The sequence below is a fragment of the Hemitrygon akajei genome, chromosome 2 (assembly GCF_048418815.1).
Source record: "Hemitrygon akajei chromosome 2, sHemAka1.3, whole genome shotgun sequence".
In the NCBI taxonomy this organism is placed as follows: Eukaryota; Metazoa; Chordata; class Chondrichthyes; order Myliobatiformes; family Dasyatidae; genus Hemitrygon; species Hemitrygon akajei.
The window spans coordinates 50,588,047-50,612,385 of record NC_133125.1 but is presented as its reverse complement, the minus strand read 5'-3'; the positions used below and the strand labels follow the sequence as shown (position 1 = coordinate 50,612,385).

At 38.7% G+C, this 24,339-nt stretch overlaps 1 protein-coding gene across 2 annotated transcripts in view; it reads right to left on the bottom strand.

Annotated features, from left to right (window-relative positions):
• LOC140741729 (fibrillin-2-like) overlaps window positions 1-24,339 on the bottom strand; it is a 295,460-nt gene that overhangs the window by 204,463 nt on the left and 66,658 nt on the right. For both annotated transcript variants that reach the window (XM_073072052.1, XM_073072059.1), the window contains one exon: window positions 2,749-2,946. In XM_073072052.1, the coding sequence (XP_072928153.1) occupies window positions 2,749-2,946 (198 nt within the window). The remainder of the gene's footprint in view (window positions 1-2,748; window positions 2,947-24,339) is intronic.

Below are 24,339 nucleotides of genomic sequence, written 5' to 3'. Positions count from 1 at the left end.
ATCTGAACATATCTCTGCTGCTGAACGCTCTAGATCTGAACATTAAAAAGTAGAAGAGACAGTCAGTCAGTGGACAATGGGTGATATGAGGAAGAAGATCAGATATGAACAAAGTATTATTCTCAGTAATCTCCCTTATCACTTATTAATGGTCATTAAATAAGTAATGGCCAATCTAATGGAGAACAGGATACTCTCCATAAATCGCTAGACTGCTACGGCAGCCTGCATTTGTGAGGTGTATTGCCATGCAAGAATGAATAATGTGCATTTACTGTGTTTCCAATGTTTGAATACTGTTTGTGTGTGTGAATACCAGAATATACTTCAGTACTTGGTAGTGTACTGTGTGTCGGTAAATTGGATTTGTTGTGGTTTACATTGACCTTAACTAAATGTACAAGATCATTAAATCTCTTTGGCAATGTGACCATATCTAAATTTTCAGAGCATCATTGCAAAGCAACAATCTGGGTATCTCCATTTTTCTCATGGTGGGTGTAAGTGAAATGGGTTTCCTCCAGGGCCTGTGTTCTTATTATTATTACCACCATTGTTCAATAAACTGCACATTGACCCTGGCAATCGGGTGTAAGTATGACATCAAATAACACTGCCTAGCTTCAGCCACTGCACTAAACTTCAGAAATTATGTGTTTAATTTGTAGCAATGGGCAATCATAATTGGCACCTCCTAAGCACACAAGGCCATGCACAGAAATTGAGCATTAACATAAACTGGGATTAAGCACCTCAGGGTTTTACAAAATTTTAAACATGCTCCAACTGTACCTCATTTTTAATATCAAGTAACCACTAGACAGGTTCTACAACATAAACTGCAAGCAATACACATTAAAATAGCTCATTTTAGATTTAGAAGTCAGATGCAAGTTTTCATAAAAGAAATATACTTTAGAAAATAATTCTGAAGGGAACCTTTGTCATGCTGGTTAGTTTTCTCCCAACCTAGACTGTTAACATTTTCCTTAGGGTTACTTCTTGTTATGGAATAATGTAAAGATTCCGAGAAGATTGTAGGCATTCATTAGATGGCATGTGGAAAACCTGAGAGCATTTGATTGAGTAGATCAAAAAGTTTTCTAAGTTATGGACTACAATCACACCTTCATTAAATTTCAGGAAAATGATAACAATCTCTGCAATAATAAAAAGTTGTAGCTGGTTTTTCTTTCACTTCCACCTCTTGTTAGTGTTCTGAGAAATATTTTCAGCCAACTCAGGCAATGGCAGGTTACTATTTCTTTACGAAGTCACCAGCAACAAAGCCATTTGTTGGGAATAATAGCTGGTATGTCTGATTAAATATTTAATACTGATGTTAAGCAAAATATTTCAATATCTAAATTAAATTCAAGCTGATTCAATTTAGGAGTGTAATTGCTTTCAGCCCATTTTAATGGGTGCAGTGTTCTCCACTTCAGCAGGTTATGTTGCCATTGAAACACTGTGAAAGAGTTCCGCTCTCAGGCATCTTTCATTTCACTTGAATTTCTAATCAAATTTCAACAATACAAAGCTGCCTTTTCAACAGAAAGGACAGAAAATTCTTCCAATGATCAGCAGGCTCATCAACATTTTAAAAGAAAAGAGAAACTAATGTTTTGGTTGAAAACCCTTTGTCAGTGAAGTTGTAACAAAGAATTTGTCTCTGATTTCTGCAATTAGATTTCTGTTTCTTTTTATTTGAGTTTAAATAATCAGATTCTATGAGGACTGCTAGATGATGATATTTGAGAAGGATCAGAATTCAAAACAAATAATTGTTAAATTACAAAAAGTCTAAATTTTGATCTACTCAAGATGATTGAAAAGGGGAAGTAAAATATTGAACATTTATAATAAGAGCATAGACTCTGGAAAATATAAACAGATACGGGATAGGAAATAACTAGTGAGAAACCAGTTCCCAATTTTCCAGAATTACCATTTCATGGCTACTTACCACGATTTGTCAGTGCAAGCAAGTTTCTCTTTAACAGGGTAATGACCTTAAAAATGTCTACTAAGATTATTCTGCTATAATAAGTTTAAATTATGTCATTTAACATCTTTTAAATTTGAAAGGCACAATTATTTTTCTGTTACTTCTGATGGGCTGGATTCCACTCCATCTGGTAAATTCAGAACACCAGCCAAATGGACCAACTGACTAGAAGCAGCTGTGCAAAATTGATATACAGCAATAATATCATCCCTAAAAAAAATTTACTACCAAATATACAGAAAAGATTAAAACCATCAAAAGTGAAATAGGGCATAAGAACTTCAGAAAATTATTTTTAAAATTATTAGAAGTCAAATCATAAAATCACTTAACAAAAACCATGAATTACACACATAGTATCTGTTGGGCCGCAACTCTAATCTGGTACAGGATCTCTAAAATGATTCTCCAGCATCAATTATATAAATCCTGACATAATGGAGCAAATAGAAATAAAATGGTACAAACTATTGCTGAAATTGCTGAATAAATTTGGGATTTACACACAGAGAACAAAGAGCCACACACTCTGGGATTTAAATGGTTAATACTATCAAGAATATTAAGACAACTTGCAGGTTGTTTGATGCTGGAATTCAGTTTTAAGTTATTTTAACAATTTTTACATTAGAATAAAAATCACAATTATTTTAACACTGACTTGCTTCAACTATGTTCCACCGATGTTATCTATAGATACTTAAAAACAATGAAAGACAAGTTTGCTTCAGTAAAAGTACCTTGGCAAGCACCAGAACGAATATTAGGGATGAAGCCACGGCGACAGGGGTGGGGTTGCTCTGGACAAATTTCACATGGATGACCCCAAGCACGGCCAACAGTTGCACAGCAAAGTGTTTTGGTGCAGATGATGCCACTGATCTGGCCCTGGCACATCTCATTTTTCACTTGTGTGAAACAAGGACCAGTCCGGTAATCTGTCAGTGAAAGAAACAAAAAATAAGTTCAATCATAACAGCCCAGTCCTTTTTTGAGAGAAAGCCAACTTCTTTTAAAATTTATTTTTTATTGAAGTTCATCATCAAACAAACATTTCCATAAGATGTATTTCAGACATTGTACATATATATCATATAATCATATATATCACAAATCTCCACAAAGTATTTATCTGAGGTATACACTTATAGAAAAGAGTGGAAAGAAAAACAAGTAAAAGGAAAGAACTATGTACAAGTAGGGAGTGATCTTTTTTTTACAACAGATTCATTGATTTGTGAGAATAAAATCAGGCCTATGAGGCATTATGTAGTTAAACCATTTTTCCCAACATGAATCAAGTTGTTCCAGCTGATGGTTAACAGATGCTGTTATCTTCTCAATTTTATAAATGTCCATTGTAATTTCCATCCATGTATTTAAAGTTGGGCTCTCCTGTGATAACCATTTCCCAGTAAGAGTCTTTTTACCAGCCACCAACAGTATATTCATTAAATATTTATCTTATATCCAAAATATATGGTCTTACTCTCTAAGGGTATTTCACATTTAAAGATGTCTTGTAGAGCATTGTGTATCCTCCTCCAATAGTTTTTGATTACAGGGCAGTCCCAAAAAATATGATAATGATTTGCATTTTGATTTACAGAATTCTACATTACAATAGTGATATGAATTAAGAGTATTTGCTCATTGTGTGGACCAATTTCATTATCTGCAAGTACATATATTGGTTTTGACAATATTCCCTGCAATATCATGGAATATCTTAGAAAGAGAAAATAGTCATTTATTTGGTTTTACCCTGCAGAGTAAGTCAACCTCAATTATTCATTGTTTCTTTTTTTCCCAAGTTTTTCATCTTTACAATATCAATGCTATGAAAACAAGCATCTAGGATGATGGCGGACAACTGTCTGATATTGAAAACCACACACTAAGACATGTCAATAGGCAGTTCTGTTAGTCAAGGTCTGGAGACAACTCAAGAAGGTTCACCATGCAGGAAGGCAAGTTTACTTCCTTACCAATAATTCACATTTTGTCGATTTCTATTTTTTCTAGTGCAGTCACATCCTTAATTTGGAGCCTTCTTAAATACACTTTATTTTCCTGTTCTGCTATCTTAGGCCATTTATCGATTCTAAAAACTCTTGTCGTTTCAGACCCTCTTAATATCCACTTATTTACCGTGTATTCCATAGCCCTGTTTCCCAAAGTGCATTATTTATTTTACGTACCCACTCTCTGTTGCCCTCAACATGATGCTGTCTCTTTCGCCCCCCTCAGCTCAACTCTTGACACCCTATTCAAACCCACCAGGAATGACCAATTCTTCAAACTATTCCACAAATTGGTACCTAATCAAGGTCATTACATCCTGGCCACAGCCCCCTGTACAAGACACTGACTTGCAAAACTCAGTCCTTCAATTCCATCCTGCCAGAGAATTTCTGGACTTTTTTGTTTGGATTATAAATCTGGATTACTGAATGCTCACTTAATAACATAATCTCTAATAAAGTCATTATCCAATTTGCAAGAATATTTCCATGAACAAATCCAGATTATGCAAATCCTAGATCAAAGATTCCAGAACAACAGAAGTTGCAAAATATTTTTTCCAGATAAATTTGATCATCAACCCACAGATATGTGTACATTGCTAATTTAATCATAAAATGTGAAAACTGTGCCGTAAGTATTAAGTGTATCTCATAACATGTGAACAAAAATTATAATATTCATCCTTAAGAACCATTTTTTTAAAAAAAGATCATTTATACATTAGCAGCAAATACAAGGATGAATATTTGTCCTTCAATGCACACAAGACCAGTTTACCTCACTCCTTTCCTCCTGTCCCACTCACCTCCGTGACCAATTCACATAGCAAGTAACTCAAATATATCAAATTTTCCATTGTCTCGTATTTATGTACTTTGAGTTACGTTCTTTAGAGAAATCAAGGAAAAGTTTACAACAAAGTACATACCGGTACTTTCAAACAAAAATTTCAAATTGATCATTTTAAACCAAGCCCTGTACTTGCAAGTACAGGAATTGCAAGTTGTGGGCATTGTAGACAATTCATCTGTGTATACAGTGATAGCATAACAAGTTTATATTTATTTACAGGAACCTTCCTTTACATTGTCACCATTGGAAATATCATTGCTTGGAGAATAAAACAGCAGAATGATCCTTTAGCTTCAACCAGAAAACTTCCCTGTGATATTTTGACTCATAAAAATACAATAAATTATTTCCTTTCATTAAAATAATGCACAAGACACCTATGATGTCAGGCATTCAACAGGACTTAGAAATATAATGTTTGGAATGTCTGATAGTGAAATGTCATCCTGGACTAACCACAACACAATTTACAATGACAAATTAACCTACCAACCAGTCTTTGGACAGTGGAAGGAAACTGGAACCCCGGAGGAAACACACACGGTCATAGGCAGAACATACATGATCCTTACAAGCAGCGGTGGGAGAAGAACCTGGGTCACTGGTACTGTAAAGTGTTGTGCTAGCCACTACGCTACTGTGCCATCCCCACCCCCTCCTCCCCTCCATACTTTGTTTAGGCACTGCAGCATGAAGTTTAGGAAAAAATTTGAGCTACGAGTTGCATATGAACAGGACAAAGTTTCTAATGATATTCTCCCCCCCCCCCCCCCGTTATTACTATCACTATTACACTCCCTTCTCTACAGATTCCAAATGGGTATTCTTAAAGCACAGATTGACTGGTTCTTGATTAGTAAGGTCATCAAAGGTTATGGAGGAAAGGGAGGAGATTGGTGCTGAGAGATAATAAATCTGCCATGATGGAAAGATGGATCATGTCCGATGGACTGAATGGCCTAATTCCGTTCCTATGTCTTATGGTTTTATAATAATTTGACTGTTCATTTTAAACTAACAGAGTAATCATATTTGTAAAGCACTAAATTTCCATGACAAAATAATTCACATGGTATTGAATAACTATGCACTTTTAGGTACTAAATAAACTTCCAGTTATTAGGAGATGCAAGTTTTAGGGTTTGAGAATTATAGCAGTTTTGCTTCTTTGGTTTACATGTACATAATTAAGATAATTGCAACTGGTTGGAGGTTACAGCTATTTATCTGCAAGCATATCAGCATATGCACACAATTATATGTTAACATTTGGAAAAGTCAATAAAAGGACTAATGTTAACTTCAATTTAATGCTATGATCATATGTTTTTAAGAAAAAAATAAACTGAGCCATAGCGGACCTTCATCAGTCTGGGATGTGGAAATCTTTGCATGTGGTTTTATTAACTAATTCCCACTGAAGATTTGTGCAGGTGTTCTGGAGCTTCAGCGAAATAATATACAGCTTTTCATAGCAAAGTCAATGACATCTTTGTTGCTATTTAGACAAGAACATGGATCATGTTAGACTAAGAAACAGCTGTGCACAAAGTAGTAAGCTGCCCACTTAGCTAAGAAAAGCATTGCAATTTACTAATTTAATAAAAATGTCCCAGACGAACTGCCTCCCTTTAAAACAAATGCTTGGAACATTAACAATAAAAGGATCATATATAAGTGGAGTTTTTCCTGGGTTCATGCCTGTGCTGCAGTTAAAAATCAGAAAATCAGCTGGGTCAGAGTTCAGTCCTGTGAAGGGATCTGCCAGCAACCAATAACAGGGCAAAGTCAAGCACCTTATTTTAAATCTTGGCATCCTCAGGCCTATTTCCGAGTTTTTACTACAATCAAGCAGCTATCTGTTTGTAAAAAAGTAAAAGAACGTAATTATATCATTCTAAGCAGGCCACCTCTGTAGGGAGCAGGCCAAAACACAACAATGTGCTTTGTTAACGAATAATGGAAAACAGGATTAAAATAAAGCCCATGGAATCTCTTCTATCTGTGTAACTACAAGTCATTAAAAAATGCTCCATAGTTTTGTTTGCTGTACTTTAGAAAAAGGTAGTTTCAACAGTGAAATGCCTTCTTTTCATATCTAACTTTTACAAAGAAAAAAGAAAGTATTTTTATACATTACTAAAAATTTTCTAAACTAAAGGTCAATAAGCATAGAAAGCTAAAATGAGACCATCCATTTTAGACCTCAAAGAGACAACGAAGTATTCTCTATTTGGTGAAAAGCTAGAGATAGTGGCAATGAAGCAGGAATAAGCTATGTTCAATATGAATCATAAAGTCTCATAGCTTAGGACAAAAAAAATCTAAAAGATCAACGGGCAACTGACCCTACATCAAAAAGAGTGCAGTAGAAAGGGCAAAGGTCGCAACACAACTATTCAAAATACCTGTTAGCCACTCCTAGAGTACTGTGTGTCATTCAGTGCAGCACACTTTAGCATTTGCAAAGAGCTCTTTCAGGGGGTGTACCATAGATAAATCAGGTCAATATTTTGACTCTGAGGATTAAATAATGAGACCATACTACTGCAGGATTCAAACTTCAGGTTAGATTCTTTGGAATTTGAGAGGAGTTTTCAGTGAATCTTTCAGGATATTAAATGGAGCTGATAGGGTAGATAGAGAGAGAGAGTATTATAAAGTCTGGGACCACAATCAGAGTCCAAAAAGTAAATCAAATCTTTTAGAAGTAAAGATCAACATGCAAAATATGGCAGAAATTTATAATTACCCTTCATATACAACAAACAATATGCCAAGAGCTATTCGTTTTAATCTCAAAATATCCAGCTGGATGTCCGAGAAGAGTTTATTCATCATATACGCTGGGAAAGCACTAGATCCTTTTCAAGAAATAGTCCATCCCAATGCATTTCAAATCATAGTCAAGGACTTCAAACAGGCTTGTTTGAAGAAAATCTTGACCAATTGCCATCAGCAAATAATCCGTAGCACCAGAGATCTCAACAAACTAGACCACAGTTATGCTAAAATAAGGGCTGCCTATCATTCCACGTCCAGACCGCATTTCGGTAAATCTGATCAATTGGCTGTCATTCTCCTACCTGCAGACAGGCAGAGGCTAAAGCACAAAGCTCCAGAGATTAGGATAACAAAAGTCCACCGCTGTAGGACTTTTATCCTTCCCGCCTGTGCTGCGTAGATTCATAGTGAGGATCAGTGTGCATGGACCGATTCTACCCTGCAGGCCGGGAGATGCTCCACAATGACACAGCAAGCTGCAAAGACTGCGAAGACCTAGACAATAAATTTACTTTGAACTTTGACTTGAGTTCTTTTCCATTAGGTATCCCCATTCACTCAATGTACATAGGAAACTGCCATTTGTACGGAAAAAATATATACGTACATAGATCAGGCTTTCAAATTTATGTCTGCTTCTTCTTATTTATGGATGTACACGTCTGGACTAATATCTTTGCGACAATTTATACTATTATTTTGGCTTTATAATGACAACAAGAGAAAGACAAATTATAAATCTTTTAACAGCAAAGATTCACATCTGCAGCAGTCCCTTATTATAATCATTAGTTAACTGTTGAAAACTGGAGTTAATTTTTGTGAATTGGAATTGACCCTATTTACATAAATTGGTTAAAAATCACTTTATTTTACAGCTGAAGTTATTATATATTTGATTCTCAACAGATGGCGTGACACTAAAAAATGTAAACTCAGACAATTCCATGTTTTTTACCTACTTTGACTAAGTTGGTTTATTTAAAATGGGAGATTGTTGAAGATATTGCAGTTAGTTTCACACACCTAATTCCTATTTATGACTCCTAAAAGGAACACTCAGCACACAGTAAATAATAGGAGTCATAAATTGGAATTAGGTGTGTGAAACTAACTGCAATATTTTCAACAATCTCCCACCTTAAAATTGCAAAATTTTCAGAATTTCTCCTTATCCTCATTAGATTTCACAGAAACTGAGCCAGTAAAAAGCCATGAAAATTAAAGCATTACAGTTTTATTCAAAGCCATCTATTTGTATCTTCTAATTTAGAATTTGTAAATTGCCTCTAAATGTTCACAGGATTATCATCTGATTTCTGTTGAGCAACCGCAGAGATGTAATTGCAAAGAACAGCCAAGCCTTAAACCTTTGGTATTTCTGTTTTCTGGAGAATATACAATGCTGAAAAGCCATCACGTTTCCCAGACTGAAGGAGCTGGGTCATTTTCATGCTTGGGGAAAGAGAATCAGTAGCTTCTGCAGCTTGACATCAGTGACACCAGAGTCTAAACTACTGAGTGGTAGCCATGCTTCCTAAGATCTTCCAAAGTGTAACAGAGCCAAAGAGGAAAATATTTGGTGCATTGACTCATTGAAATGCAAATTTGCTTCCAGAGAATACAACTGATCTCATCCACATCCAAACAGATCAGAGAGAAACCCTTTTTTTAAGAAACTTAACAGCATTTCAAAGCTCAAACCCCTTTAAAGTGAAAAAGACCTACCGGTAATCTCCTGTCTACACCTGATAGCCAAATGGCGGAGAGTTAACCCAGAATCCCACTGCTGACTTCAATTTAAAGGATTGGCCTAAAATTGACAGAATTATATACTAACCAGCTCTCAAACAACTTCCCCATGGCCAGAAACATTTCAGGAATTCCAATGAACCTACATTCTGCTGCCTTTGTATGGAAACTAAATTTTACTTAACAAGGTATTAAAATTAAATTAGAAGACATGCACAAGCATGCAAAAACTCTTATTTTCCTATAAACCTATGTTGTCAAATTGCATTGGTCATCGTATCAGCCCATCAGTACTACTGGCTTACCCTAACATTGATATTCCCTTTGATTTATCCATTCCATCCCTGTTCTCTTTGTGATTTTAAAACTTGTTTTCTCTTTTGCATTCTGACAAAAAGTCCTTTATCTGAAATGTTAATGCTGTTTCCCTTTCCACACATGCTGCCTGACTGCTCAGTGTTTTCAGTATTTTCTGCTTTTACTCTAGATTTCTAGCACTTGCAGTTTTTGATTTTCAAATACAGATGTTAAATTGAAAGCATGAGAAAATTGCACATCTAACTGAAAAGCACCTTTAGAGCCCTGGATGGAGAGAACGAAGGTAGTAAAAGGGTCCTGCGTGCCTTGTGTTTGCAGAGGTGGGTGATATACTGCTGAGGATCACTCAGGACTGCACCAAGTTGCTGTGGAAGGAGCAGATCATGCAGTGTGAAGCACGGAGGAAAAGCAGAGGCTTGGTGAGAGCATCACACTGGTGAAAACAACAGAGAATGTTCCATCTAGAAGGTCCGCGGAATGGAAAGCATGGCTAACAGAAATCCTTCAAGGAGGCAGGAATGTGAACTGAACTAAGGAAAATAGAACAAACTCATTTGAGAGCCTCTCAGTGTTAGTATAGGTGAGGAAAAAGAAAGACATTGACATGCAAACATTATCAAAATATGCAATATACCTCACAAATGGAGTAACAGAAAATAAAGTTCTTAATGGAAGCACAGTGGAAAGACATGAAATAAAGGTACCTATGTAAGACACTAGACTTAAAGCAGAAAGCAAGGTAGCATCTTGACTGCACTGCAGATGTTACAATGCCTCAGGCTATTGGAATATTCAGAACTTCGTGCAAAGCGCTTGGACACAGTTGGCATCTGCAGCACTCTATGTATTATTATAGGTTTCAGTGGTGATTAAAATGCACTAGTTTGGAAGTAATTCTTTGTACTGTCAAATTTTAACGACAACATTCCATTTACTGAGAGAGAAACGTAATTTACCTAACTTAACCGGGATGCCAAACAGCTGAAATAAGAAATGTACAGCAGTCCCTTTCCTGAGGATTAACTAGGAAAGGTGCAAAATAAGAAATGTGCAATCACTCTGATGGGATTATACTACAGACCCCCCCCCCCCCCCAAATAACCACTGAGATATTGAGGGCCAGATATGCAGGCAGATTAGGGAAAGTGTAAAAACAGTAGATTTGCTGTGGTGGGTAACTTCAACCTTCCTAATATAGACCAGGACCTCCTTCATACAAGCAGTATAGATGGGATAGAATTTGTCAGTGGGTTTCTTAAATCAATATACAGGTAGTCTAACAAAAAGAGGAGATATACTGAACATGTTATTTGGTAATGAGCCTGGCTTTGCAACTGACCTTTCAGTGAGACAACAGTTAAGGAATAGAGATCAAAACTTAAGTTTTAAGAAAGCTCTAGATAAGTATGAACCTAATGGAAAAGATTAAATTGGAACTGGACGAACTGTGCGGATATTAGGTAGGAACTAGTTAATTGGGAACAGCTATTTTTGGGCAAGTCCACATCTGATACGTGAAAGATGTTTAAAGACCAACTGCAGAGAGAACAGAACAGATTTGTATCAGTAAGAAGGAAGGACAAGGGTGGTAAAGAAAGGGAACCTCACATGTCAAGGGATATGGAAAATTTACTCAAGAGGAAAAAGGCAATGTTTGTAAACTTTAGGAAGCTAACATCAAAAAATCCCTTCAAGATTATAAAGAAACCAGGAAAGAATTCAAGAGGGGAATTAGGAAATCCAGGAGAGGTCATAAAAAGTCCTTGGCACGTAGGATTAAAGAGAATTCCAAGATGTTCTATGTACACATCAAGAGCAAGGGGATAACTAGAGAGCAGGTGGGACCACTCCAGGATAAAGAAAACATGTGCTTGGAGGTGGAAGATGTGGGTCAGATCCTAAATAAGTGCGCATTAATATTTATTAAGGAGGAGGATGTGGAGGATAGTGAACTAAGTGTACAGTGTGCTATTATACGAGGTCATTTCAAGATAAAGAAGGCTCTCTTAAAGAATGTTAACGTAGATAGCTCCAGGGCATGATGGGATATATATCCCAGATGAGAGGCAAGAAATGAAATTGACGGGGCCTTAACCAATATTTTTATGTCTCCTCTAGCCACAGGTAAGATCCTAGACGACTGGTGAATAGCTAACATTGCTCCATTATTCAAGAGGGAAATAGGGATAATCTTGGAAACTATAGGCCAACGAGTCTCATGGCAATAGTAGGGAAGTTACTGGAGAGGATTCTTAGTGATAGGGTTTATGAGAATTTGGAAAACAGAGGCCTAATTAGGAACAGTCTGAATGGTATTGTGAAGGGCAGATCATGTCTTACTAACTTGGTCATTTATTCAAGGAGGTGACGAAGGTGATTGATAATGGGAGACCTATGGATGTAATCTCTATGGCATTTGACAAGGTGCCCTCATGGAAGACTCATCCAGAAGATTAAGGCTTGACATTTGAAGTCAGAGGGTAGTAGTTGATGGTACTAATGGTGTTCCGCGAGGATCTGTATTGGGATCGCTGCTGGATATGATATACATATATGATCTGGATAAAAATGTAGATGGGTGATTTAGTAAATTTGCAGATAATACAAAGTTTGGTCATGCTGTGGATGGCATAGAAGACTACCAAAGGATACTGTGGGATACTTGGGGTGCATGCTAATATAGTAGTTAGCACAATGCTTTACGATACAGGCAACCCGCGTTCAATCCCCACCGCTGCCTGTAAGCAGTTTGTACATTCTCCCCGTGGCTGCGTGGGTTTCCTCTGAGTACTCAGGGTTCCTCCCACATACCGGTTGGTAGGTCATTGTAAATTCTCCCATTATTAGGCTAGGATTACATTGGTGGATTGCTGGGAGGCGTGGCTTGAAGGGCAGGAGGGCCTGTTTCATGGTGTATCTCAATAAATAAATAGTTGCAGATTTAGGCAAATAAATGGCAGGCGGAGCCTACCCTGGCCAAATGTGAAGTGTTGCACTTTAGGAGATCAAATGTAAAAGGGACTATTCAGTGCTAATGGCAAGACCACTAACAGTGTCTTTGAGCAGAGAGATCTTGGGGTACAAGTCCATAGCTCCCCACAAATGGCTACATAAGTTGATAGGGTGGTTAAAAAAGACTTCTGGAATGCCTGCCTTTATTAGTCAAGGAATTAGTAAGTTGTGATGCCCCTTTATAAAACAGTAATTAGGCTGCATCTGCAGTACTGCATTCCATTCTGGGTGCTTCATTATTTGATGTATGACATTGCCTTGGCGAGGGTGCATAAGAGGTTCATCAGGATATTGCCTAGATTAGAGGGCATGTGCTGTAAGGACGGATTGGACAAAACTGGTTTGTTTTGTCTAGAGCAGAGTTTAAGGGAGATCTGATAGAGAAGAGTAGATAGAGAAGACAGCCAGTATCTCTTTCCCAGAGTTGAAATGTCTAACCCTAGATGTCATGCATTTAGAAACACAGAAAACCTACAGCACAATACAGGCCCTTCAGCCCACAAAGTTGTGCTGAATATGTCCTTACCTTAGAAATTCCTAGGCTTACCCATAGCCCTCTATTTTTCTAAGCTCCATGTACCTATCCAAAAGTCTCTTAAAAAACCCTATCATATCCGCCGCCTCCACCACCATTGCCGGCAGCCCATTCCATGCACTCACCACTCTCTGAGTAAAAAACTTACCCCTGACATCTCCTCTGTACCTACTCCCCAGCACCTTAAACCTGTGTCCTCCAGTGGCAAGCATTTCAGCCCTGGGAAAAAGCCTCTGACTATCCACATGATCAATGCCTCTCATCATCTTATATACACCTCTATCAGGTCACCTCCATCCTCTGTTGCTTCAAGGAGAAAAGGCCGAGTTCACTCAACTTGTTTTCATAAGGCATGCTCCCCAATCCAGGCAACATCCTTGTAAATCTCCTCTGCACCCTTTCTATGGCTTCCACATCCTTCATTTGTGGGGAGCTATGGACTTGTACCCCAAGATCTCTCTGCACAGACACTGTTAGTGGTCTTGCCGTTAGCACTGAACAGTCCCTTTTACATTTGATTTCTCAAAGTGATATTTGATCCTGTAGTGAGCTGACCAGAACTGAGCACAGTACTCCAAGTGGGGTCTGACCAGGGTCTTATATAGCTGCAACGTTACCTGTCGGCTCCTAAATTCAACTCCACGATTAATGAAGGCCTATACACCATATGCCTTCTTAACCACAGAGTCAACCTGTGCAACTGCTTTGAGCATCCTGTAGATTCAGACCCCAAGATTCCTCTGATCCTCCACACTGACAAGAGTCTTACCATTAATACTATATTCTGCCATCCTATTTGACCTACCAAAACAAACCACTTCATAGTTATCTGGGTTGAACTCCATCCGCCACTTCTCAGCCCAGTTTTGCATCGGATTAATGTCCTGCTGTAACCTCTGACAGTCCTCCACACTATCCACAACACCCCCAACCTTTGTGTCATCAGCAAACTTACTAACCCATCCCTCCACTTCCTCCTCTAGGTCATTTATAAAAATCACGAAGAGTAAGGGTCCCAGAACAGATCCCTGAGGCACACCACTGATCACTGACTTCCATGCAGAATGTAACCTGTCTACAACCACTCTTTGCCTTCTGTGGGCAAGCCAGTTCTGGATCCACAAAGCAATGTCCCCTTGGATCCCATGCCTCCTTACTTTTTCAATAAGCCTTTCATGGGGTACCTTATCAAATGCCTTGCTGAAATCCATATACACTACATCTACTGCTCTTCCTTCATCAATGTGTTTAGTCACATCCTCAAAAAATTCAATCAGGCTCATAAGGCACGACCTGCTCTTGACAAAGCCATGCTGACTATTCCTAATCATATTATACCTGTCCAAATGTTCATAAATCCTGCCTTTCAGGATCTTCTCCATTAATTTACCAACCACTGAGGTAAGACTCACTGGTCTATAATTTCCTGGGCTATCTCTACTCCTTTTCTTGAATAAAGGAAAAACATCCGCAACCCTTCAATCCTCTGGAACCTCTCCCCTCCCCATTGATGATTCAAGGATCATCACCAAAGGTTCAGCAATCTCCTCCCTCACCTCCCACAGTAGCCTGGGGTACATCTCATCTGGTCCCGGTGACTTATCCAACTTGATGCTTTCCAAAATCTCCAGCACATCCTCTTTCTTAATTATCTACATGCTCAAGCTTTTCAGTCTGCTGCAAGTCATCACTACAATCACCAAGATCCTTTTCCATAGTGAATACTGAAGTAAAGTATTCATTAAGTACCTCTGCTATTTCCTCCGATTCCATACACACTTTCCTACTGTCACACTTGATAGGTCCTATTCTTTCACGTCTTATCCTTTTGCGCTTCACATACTTCCTTTTTAAGCTCCTTCCTATTAGCCTTATAATCTTCTAGATCTCTAACATTACCTAGCTCTCTGAACCTTTTGTAAGCTTTTCTTTTCTTCTCGACTAGCTTAATTACAGCCTTTGTACACCATGGTTCCTGTACCCTACTGTAACTTCCGTCTCATTGGAATGTACCTATGCAGAACTCCACACAAATATCCCCTGAACATTTGCCACATTTCTACCATACTTTTCCCTGAGAACACCTGTTCCCAATTTAAGCTTCCAATTTCCTACCTGATAGCCTCATAATTCCCCTTACTCCAATTAAAAGCTTTTCTAACTTGTCTGTTCCTATCTCTCTCCAATGCTTTTGTAAAGGAGATAGAATTATGATCGCTCTCTCCAAAATGCTCTCCCACTGAAAGATCCGACACCTGACCAGGTTCATTTAAGGTGAGAGTATGGGCAAATTCAAAGAAAATGTGTGGGCCAATTTTTGTTTTTACATTGAGTGGTCGGTACTTGGTGTGAAGCGATGGCATTAACTACTATGCTACCATGCCACCCAGTAATAAAGAGAAACATTCCATTTCTTTTCCTTATAACTGCTTATACCTGCTTACTAACATATTTTGCAGTTCCATTTGTATCACAATATTTAGTACTTGATTCCACTTAAGTAATAACTTGCTCTCTCAATCTTCTTTCCAAAAATGATAATTTCACATTTTTTCACGCTAAACTCAACTTGACATCTCCTTGTCCTTTCCCTTGGCAGGCTCTAACTACATTTAGTAAATAAAACTGTCAAAAAAAAAATTGAAATTTAGCAGCTTTCTTTGAATTAATGTAACAATGCAAAGAGATAGATCAGCTGACATCACTGAAGCTAAATATGAGTTGATCCAATAACTATTACAGGATGAAATTGTACTCCTGGTATACAACGTTCCATATGAACAGGTCAATAAAGAAGAGGCAAGATGACATTGTTATTTAAGGAACTTAACAGAGAAGTATCGATTCATAATATTGATGCAATGGATGATAATGTAGAATCAGTTAGCGTTGAAATCATAAAACAGTAAATAATCCGATTCATTCAACAAATAATATATAGTACAGCTGCATATAGTAGGAAGCTTATTTCCAGTCTCCAATGAATGAGCTAATACTAACCTAAGGCAAAAAAAGGTTAATTCAGCCAGTTCCCTTTTTCCTTACAACACAGAAGGGGCCCATATGGGCCATCAAATCTGTTCTGGTTTACATAGCAATCCTATTCCCTCACTAACTTTCTCTGTAACATATTCAAACAAAATTTTCATCGGTCTCTCCAGATCTTCTATCAAAATACAGGTAACTTAGAATGGCCAATTAACCCACCAACCTTCACATCCTCGGAGCACCCAGGGGAAACCCATGCAGTCATAGATAGAAAGTGCCAAATTCATGCGGAAAACAAGAGATCAGGATTGGATTTGGTGACTAGCGCTGAGGCAGTAGTTCCACCAGCTGCACTACTCCGCTATAAACTAAGTAAGGAGTTTCGATCCATCAAGCGTCTTCATGCACCCAATAAAATCATGGGGGATCTCCCTTCTTACTTAAAGCAGCAGCGATGAGGAGAAAAGTGGAAGGGAAATTAAAAAGGAGAGAATTTAAAAAGGTGAATGCAATATATGAAATTAACTTTTGTCTAGCCATTGAGCATCAAGGCTGGAATAATACCAAAACCCTGATATAACAGTTAATAATTAAAACCTATGGAAGCATCTGAACCATTATCGTAGTATAGTAGTGCAGCAGTTAGCATAGCATGTTACAGTTGCTGTGTCTAAGGAGCTGTGCATCTCCCCGTGACTGTGCTGGTTTCCTCCAGGTGTTGTGGTTTTCTCCCACATTCCAAAGGTGTACACGTAATAACAATGTTATTAACAATGATGCCAGTCATAAGAACAAAAAGCAACAGAAGCAACAGTGATTGCTCATGATTGGTCATTGCTCTTCCATTCAACAAAATTCAAACTGATTAAAACTAACCCTACAGTATTCAAGAATCTGTCAGTCTTGGGTAGGGAATTCCAAAGCTTCAATGCCTCTGGATGAAGAAATGTTTTCTCATTTTGGTTCTGAATTGTCTACATCTTATTTTGGGATGGAACCTAGGCTCCAGATACACCAGACAGGGAAAAATGGCATATTTAGCTCAAAAAAATTTCAGATTTTAACAAGAACGCCTCTCATTCTTCTAAATTCAGAAAAGTATAAGCATTATCTGCTAAATCTCTTCTCTTATGGCACCACCAAATCCTCCAGAAACTCAGGAATCAATTTGGTAAACCTTTGTTGCTAGGGTAGAGAGACCAGAGTGGTACCCAGTATTCATGTGTGGCCTCACTAAATACTTTTGCAAAGTAGGGTGTGTCGGTCATTAACACAAATGGCAATTTTCACTATACATTTCGATATACAGTGGCTATAAAAAGTATTCATCCACCTTGTTTTATTGATTTACAAAATTGAATCACAATGGATTTAATTTGGCTTTTTTTGATATTGATCAACAGAAAAAGACTCTTTCATGTCAAAGTGAAAGCAGATCACTACAAAGTGATCTAAGTTAATTACAAATATAAAACAGAACATAATTGATTGCATAAGTATTCACCCCCTTTGATATGGCACACCAAATCATCACTGGTGCAGCCAATTGGTTTTGGAAGTCACCTAATTAGTTAAATGGAGATCACCTGTGTGCAGTCAAGGTGTTTTAATTGATTGTAGTAAAAATACAACTGTATCTAGAATGTCCTACTGCTGGTGAGTTAGTATCCTGACAAAACTACACCATGAAGACAAAAGAACACTCCAAACAACTCCACAGAGAGGTAATTGAAAAGCACCAGTCAGGAGATGGATACAAAAAATTTCCAAGTCAATGACTATCCCTTGGAGTACAGTTAAATCAATCATCAAGAAACATTAAGAATATGGCACTGCTGTAAATCTGCCTGGAGTAGGCCATCCTCAAAAGCTGAGTGACCATGCATGAAGGAGACTAGTGAGGGAAGCCACCAAGAGGCCTATGACAACTCTGGAGGAGTTACAAGCTTTAGTGGCGAGATAGGAGAGAATGCGTACACAACAACTGTTGCCTGGGTGCTTCACCAGATGCAGCTTTATGGAAAATTGGCAAAGAGAAAGCCACTGTTGGAAAAAAAAACACATGAAATCTCAGGAATAGTTGCTCAGAATGCATGTGGGAAATTCTGAAGTCAGCTGGAAGTAGATGCTATGATATGATTTCATGTGAATGTTACAATGTTAAATGGAGATCTGGAGGATACAATTGTCTAAAACATTGTATGAAGGCAGTCCATTATCTGCACTAGGTGGCTGCACTTATTTTGTTCATCTGCAGCCAATCAAAAGAACACAGAAAATCAAAATCAGAATCAGGTTTATCATCAACAGCATAATTGAGCTTTGTGACAATCAGGCTAAAGGCTATGTTTGACATAAGCCCATCATCAAAAACACACCATCCCAACTGTGAAACTTGTGGTGTTTGCATCATGCTTCACTGAAGCAAGCCCTGGAAAGCCTGTGAAGGTAGCAAAATACAAGGAAATCCTTGAGGAAAACCTGATGCAGTCTGCAAGAAAACTGCGACTTGGGAGAAGATTAGTTTTCCAGCATGAAAATGACCCCAAGCATAAAGCCAAAGCTACAAAAGAATGGCTTAAAAACAACAAGATTAATGTCCTGGACTGGCCAAGTCAGAGTCCAGACCTTGATCCAATTGAGAATTTGTGGGTGGACTTGAAGGGCTGTTCATTCATGATCCTCTGCAATTTAACAGAGCTTGAGCAATTTTGTGCAGAAAAATGGGGAAACTTGCATTGTCCAGGTGTGCAAAGCTGATTGTGACCTATCCACAAAGACTCAAGTCTGTAGTTGCTGCCAAAGGTGCATCTACTAAATACTGACTTAAAGGGGGTGAGTAATTATATAATCAATTATTTTATGTTTAATAATTGTAATAAATTTAGACCAATTTGTTGAAATTTGTTTTCACTTTGACAAGAAAGAGTCTTTTTACTGTTGATCAGTGTTTTTTAAAAAAAAGCCAACTTAAATCCACTGATTTAACTTCCAAGGTGAGTGAATACTTTTTATAGGCACTGTACATATGATAAATAAGTCTGAATCTGAACTCGGCTTTCAGTAATTTTTGTAATGACTTCAAGTGCTTCTGGACACTGATACCTTTCCAACTACAGTGCATTCCAGTTAATTGAGCCATTGTTTAATTGGAGCAGATGTTTATTTGGGACAAGTCCTACAGAACAAAAACTAAATTGAGGAAATAGCCAGGATCCCCTTCGTTTATTTGGGATGCTGTGCCACTTAATTGGGGCAGGAGACTGTTGCTAAACAGTTTCTAACTAGCGTCAGTCGTGTTCACTTGATTGACCAATAGACACTACGCCATGCTTAAAGTGATTCGTTTTTAAACCGTGTCAATTGTGTATGTTTGTGTTCAAAAATCAGTGATTTTTGTTACCCATAATTGGCAAGAAATGAGCAATAACGCAATTCAGAACAGTTTTGCTCACCACAATTTCAAGCATTTAGTCTTAGAAATGCCAGAAATGGCCTGGAGTGAAAATGAAACAATTTCACTACTTCGCAAGTTAATTATCTTGACTGTTACAACGTTAAATGGAGATCTGGAGAATACAATTGTCTGAAACATTGTATGAAGGCAGTCCATTATCTGCACTAGGTGGCTGTACTGATTTTGTTCATCTACAGTCAATCAAAAGAACACAGCAAATCAAAATCAGAATCAGGTTTATTATCACCGGCATGTGTCATGAAATATGTTAACTTAGCTGCAGTTCAATGCAATAGAAGAGGGGAAAAAAAGCTAAATCAATTATGTGTGTGTGTATATATATAATACTGCAAAACAAAAAAGCAGGCTGTATTTATGGGTTCAGTGTCCATTTACGAATCGGATGGCAGAGGGGAAGAAACTGTTCCTGAATCATTGACTGTGAGCCTTCAGGCTTCTCTGCCTCCTTCCTGATGGTCACAATGAGAAGAGGGCGTGCCCTGGTTGATGGGTGTCCTTAATAATGGACATCGCCTTCTGAGGCACTGCTCCTAGATACTACAGAGGCTAGTACCCAAGATGCGGCTAACTAATTTTACCACTTTATGTGGCTTTTCTCGGTCTTATGCAGTAGCCCTCCTCCCCCACCCCCATACCAGACTGATGCAGCCTGTCAGAATGCTCTCCACAGTACATCTATAGAATTTTCAAGTGTTTTAGGTGACAAACTAAATGTCTTTAAACTCCTAATGAAATATAGCCACTGTCTTGCCTTCTTTATAGCTGCATGTTGGAACCAGGTTAGATCCTCCGAGACCTTGACACCCAGGAACTTGAAATTGCTCACTCTCTCCACTTCTGATCCCTTTGAGGATTGGTTTGTGTTCCTTAGTCTTACCCTTCCTGCAGTCCACAATCAGCGCTTTCGTCTTACTGACATTGAATGCAAGGTTGCTCTGCAACACCACTCAACTAACTGGTATATCCCACTCCTGTACACCCTCTCATCTCCATCCGATGAATGAATTCCAAATGAATTTCCTCATCGATAACCATTTGGAACTAATACAGTTTTATCGTGCTGTAGAGATATTGGTAGTGTTCTGAATTGCTTTTTGTACCCTTTATCTATTTGCATGAAACTTCAGCTAATTGGGACTGCCGCTTAATTCGGCCAAAATGTACTGGTCCTGATGTGTCCCAATTAACCAGAACCCACTGTATTACCATCTCCATGTTTTCTATCTCAGTCTCCATTGGTTTTGTGGAATGTGAAAGAAGCTATAAACTGTTTACTTTCCAGACCCAAAAGTCATGAAAAATGGATGTCAGAGAGCTGCTGTTTATACATTTATATTGAAACTGTGGAATATCAGTACTTGCAACTGATAGAATAATTTCCAAAGGAAGAAATAAAGAGTTGTATTTAAGTAGCACTTTTTATGATTTCAGAACAATTTACATTTGAATTACATTCACTGTAAAACAGGATAAGCAAGAGCCAACATAATTCTATGTGCACCACAATGTTATAATATTAAGATAAGCACTTGTAGTGATTTCAATTACAGGATAAACATTGGCCCCAGCATCTGATGAACATCCGAAATGATTTGAAAAACTGTAGATGCTGTAAATCTGAAATGAAAACAATACTAGAAATACTCAAAGTCAGACAGCAGGTGTGGAGAAAGTAAAAGAAGAGAAGGCCTTCTTTAAGGTGGGCATTTCTGGAAGAGAAGGGGGATTTAATTAAATAGTAATTAAAAGCAACGAAGTATAAAGCCAGAAATCTGTGTGTTTATATATTTTTTAAAAAGAGAAGCTGAGGTTAATTGGATACAGTTCCTTGTGGACTTTACACGCCAGCTTTAAAAAGCAACCAGGGTCTACTGGAACCTGTCTCCAGAGCCTGAAGATTTTGCAATGAGTCGGAGACAGTTAATTGTGGACATTATGTGCCAGATTTAAAAAGCAACTGGGGCCTGTTGGTACTTGTCTACGGAGTGAAAGTTTGCCGTGTTATTAGTAGTTTAGCAAGGACCAATAAAAAGAAGGAAGGTGTAAACAGAGTGGCCATTGTGTGAGTGGGTCAGGGTTACAGTGAGAGGCTTTGGTGAAAACTCGTGGAGACTAAGGGTGCTGAATCATTTAGTTGATTGTAGAACTTAAGTTTAAGATGTTAGAGCCAAAGGTATAAAAAGTAGTAGGCAGGATGGTAGTTAAGGTAGTGGAATGCTTCTTCAGATGTGCGATTGCAGTCTGCTTGATAACAATGTGGAAGAATGGTCCCCAAGATGACTGCGTCTGCAGGAAGTGCCCCCACCTTCAGTTCCGGACTGACAAGGTCGGGGTACTGGAGCTGGATGTACTCAGGACTCTCTGGAAGGCTGTAAACCTCTTGGATGAGACTTTTTACAGAGGTGGTCACACCTAGAGTGCAGGCTTCAGATAACAGATGAGTGATCACCAGAAGTAAGGGCAGCGTTCACCAGTGGCCATTCCCCTCATCAACAAGTATACTGCTAGGTGCATTAGGGTTTAAAATGCAGCAGCAGCCAGGCCAATGACACCATGGCTGGTTCAAAGGCTTAGCAATTAAACGTAAAGTCAGGTAGAGCAACAGTGTTGGGAGACTTGATTTTTAAGGGACAGACAGGAGGTTCTGTGGCCGCCAAAGATCCATCAGGATGGTGTGTTGTCTCCTGGGTGCTAGGGTCAAGGGTGACTGAAGAATATTCTCAAGAGGGAGGGAACGCAGCCAGAGGTTGTGGTGCACATTGGCACCAATGGCATAGGTAGAAAGGGGTAAGAGGTCCTGCGCAGGGCGTATACAGTTAGAAAAGAAAGTGAAGAGCAAGACCTCCATGGCAATTATCTCTAATTACTTCCAGAGCCACATGGTAGTCAGGGCAGGGAAGGGTGAGAGTACAGATGAATAAGTGGTTGAGGAACAGGTGCAGGGGGCAGGGGTTCAGATTCTTGAGAGAGGGGTGACATGTACAAGAGGTAAGAGTTGCACCAAACTGGAGGGGATCCAATATCTTGGCTGGGAGGTTCACTAGTGCTACTCTGGAGGGTTCAAACTACTTTGGCAGGGGGATGGGAACCAGAGCACCAGGTCAAGAAGTGGAGTGATGGAGAAGAAAGTAGATATCAGGGCCAGTAAAAACAGGGAGGAGCAAAGTAGTAGGTATGATGGGATGAATAGTTTGAAGTGTGTGTATTTTAATGCTAGGAGTACTATAGGTAAAGCTGATAAATTTAGAGCATGGATCAATACATGTGATGTTGTGGCCATTACAGAGACTTGGTTGATAGGAGGTCGGGAACGGATGCTTAATGTTCCAGGTTTTCAATGTTTTATAAAAGACAGAGGAGATAAAAGAGGTGGGGAGTTTTATTACTAATCAGGGACAATATCACAGCTGCACTCAGAGAGGAGATGATGGCGGGCTCATTCACTGTCTACGGAGTGAAAGTTTGCTGGGTTATTAGTAGTTTAGCAAGGACCAATAAAAAGGAAGGTGTGAACAGAGTGGCCATTGTGTGAGTGGGTCAGGGTTAGAGTGAGAGGCTTTAGTGAAAACTTGTGGAGACTAAGGGTGTTGAATCATTTAGTTGATTGTAGAACTTAAGTTTAAGAAGTTAGAGCCAAAGGTATAAAAAGTAGTAGGCAGGATGGTAGTTAAGGTAGTGGAATGCTTCTTCAGATGTGCGATTGAATGAGAAAATATCCACGTTACACAATTTCTACCAGCAGGTCAACCTCCAGAGCACCAAGTAACATCAAAGGATATAACCAAGATTTTCCCTGTAGAAGTGGCATGCAGGGGGTTTGTCGCTACATCTACGACCAGTCTATTGAAGAAGATAGGGGTGAGGGATGTCTCCCTCCACCAAGCAATCAAGTCCTTGTCAAATGCAGCTGAAGAAAGCAGCAGTTGGATTTGGATTAAAAGGAAAGACAACAACTGGGCTGCAAATGAAGACAGGAGGGTATGGAACTGAGGGGGGTGTATCTGGGATGCCAGGTAGCACTGTTGAGCCCTCTAGAGACGTCGTGGGCTTATCAACGAAATGTCAAAGAAGGAGGGTGCCCACCTGATGACCCCGATGATGTAGCTACCTTCCTCGTCACCACTCCAAGCCTATTGCCAACATCGAGAGTGCCGACTTATCATAGGGATTGAAACATCAGGTCCTATTAGCTCTACTCAACCACTGAGTTTGAACTCTCAACGTGTTGTTTCACAGTTTAAATTTCTACTGAACCAAGCTTGTGCTAAAGTTGTAGATCAGGACAAATAAGAATATTTCCAGATTAACTGATTTTATTTTAGGAAAATAACAACAAATCTGTCTGATTCTTGATTGGTTCTTTTTTGTCTGATACTCAGTGGAATGTTCCAATATGCATCAAGCCCATCAGACTTTAGATGGATAGTCTAAATTACTGTGGAAGTCCCTATTGCTGAAGAATGGCTCCTGATGGCAAATCTCTGAACAGATTTTTAGTTCCCTGTAGTTTAATGTTTGTTTAAAAGACAGCGAAAATTACATATTTAGCCCTCTCAAATATACACCCTTCTAGGTTTTATACCG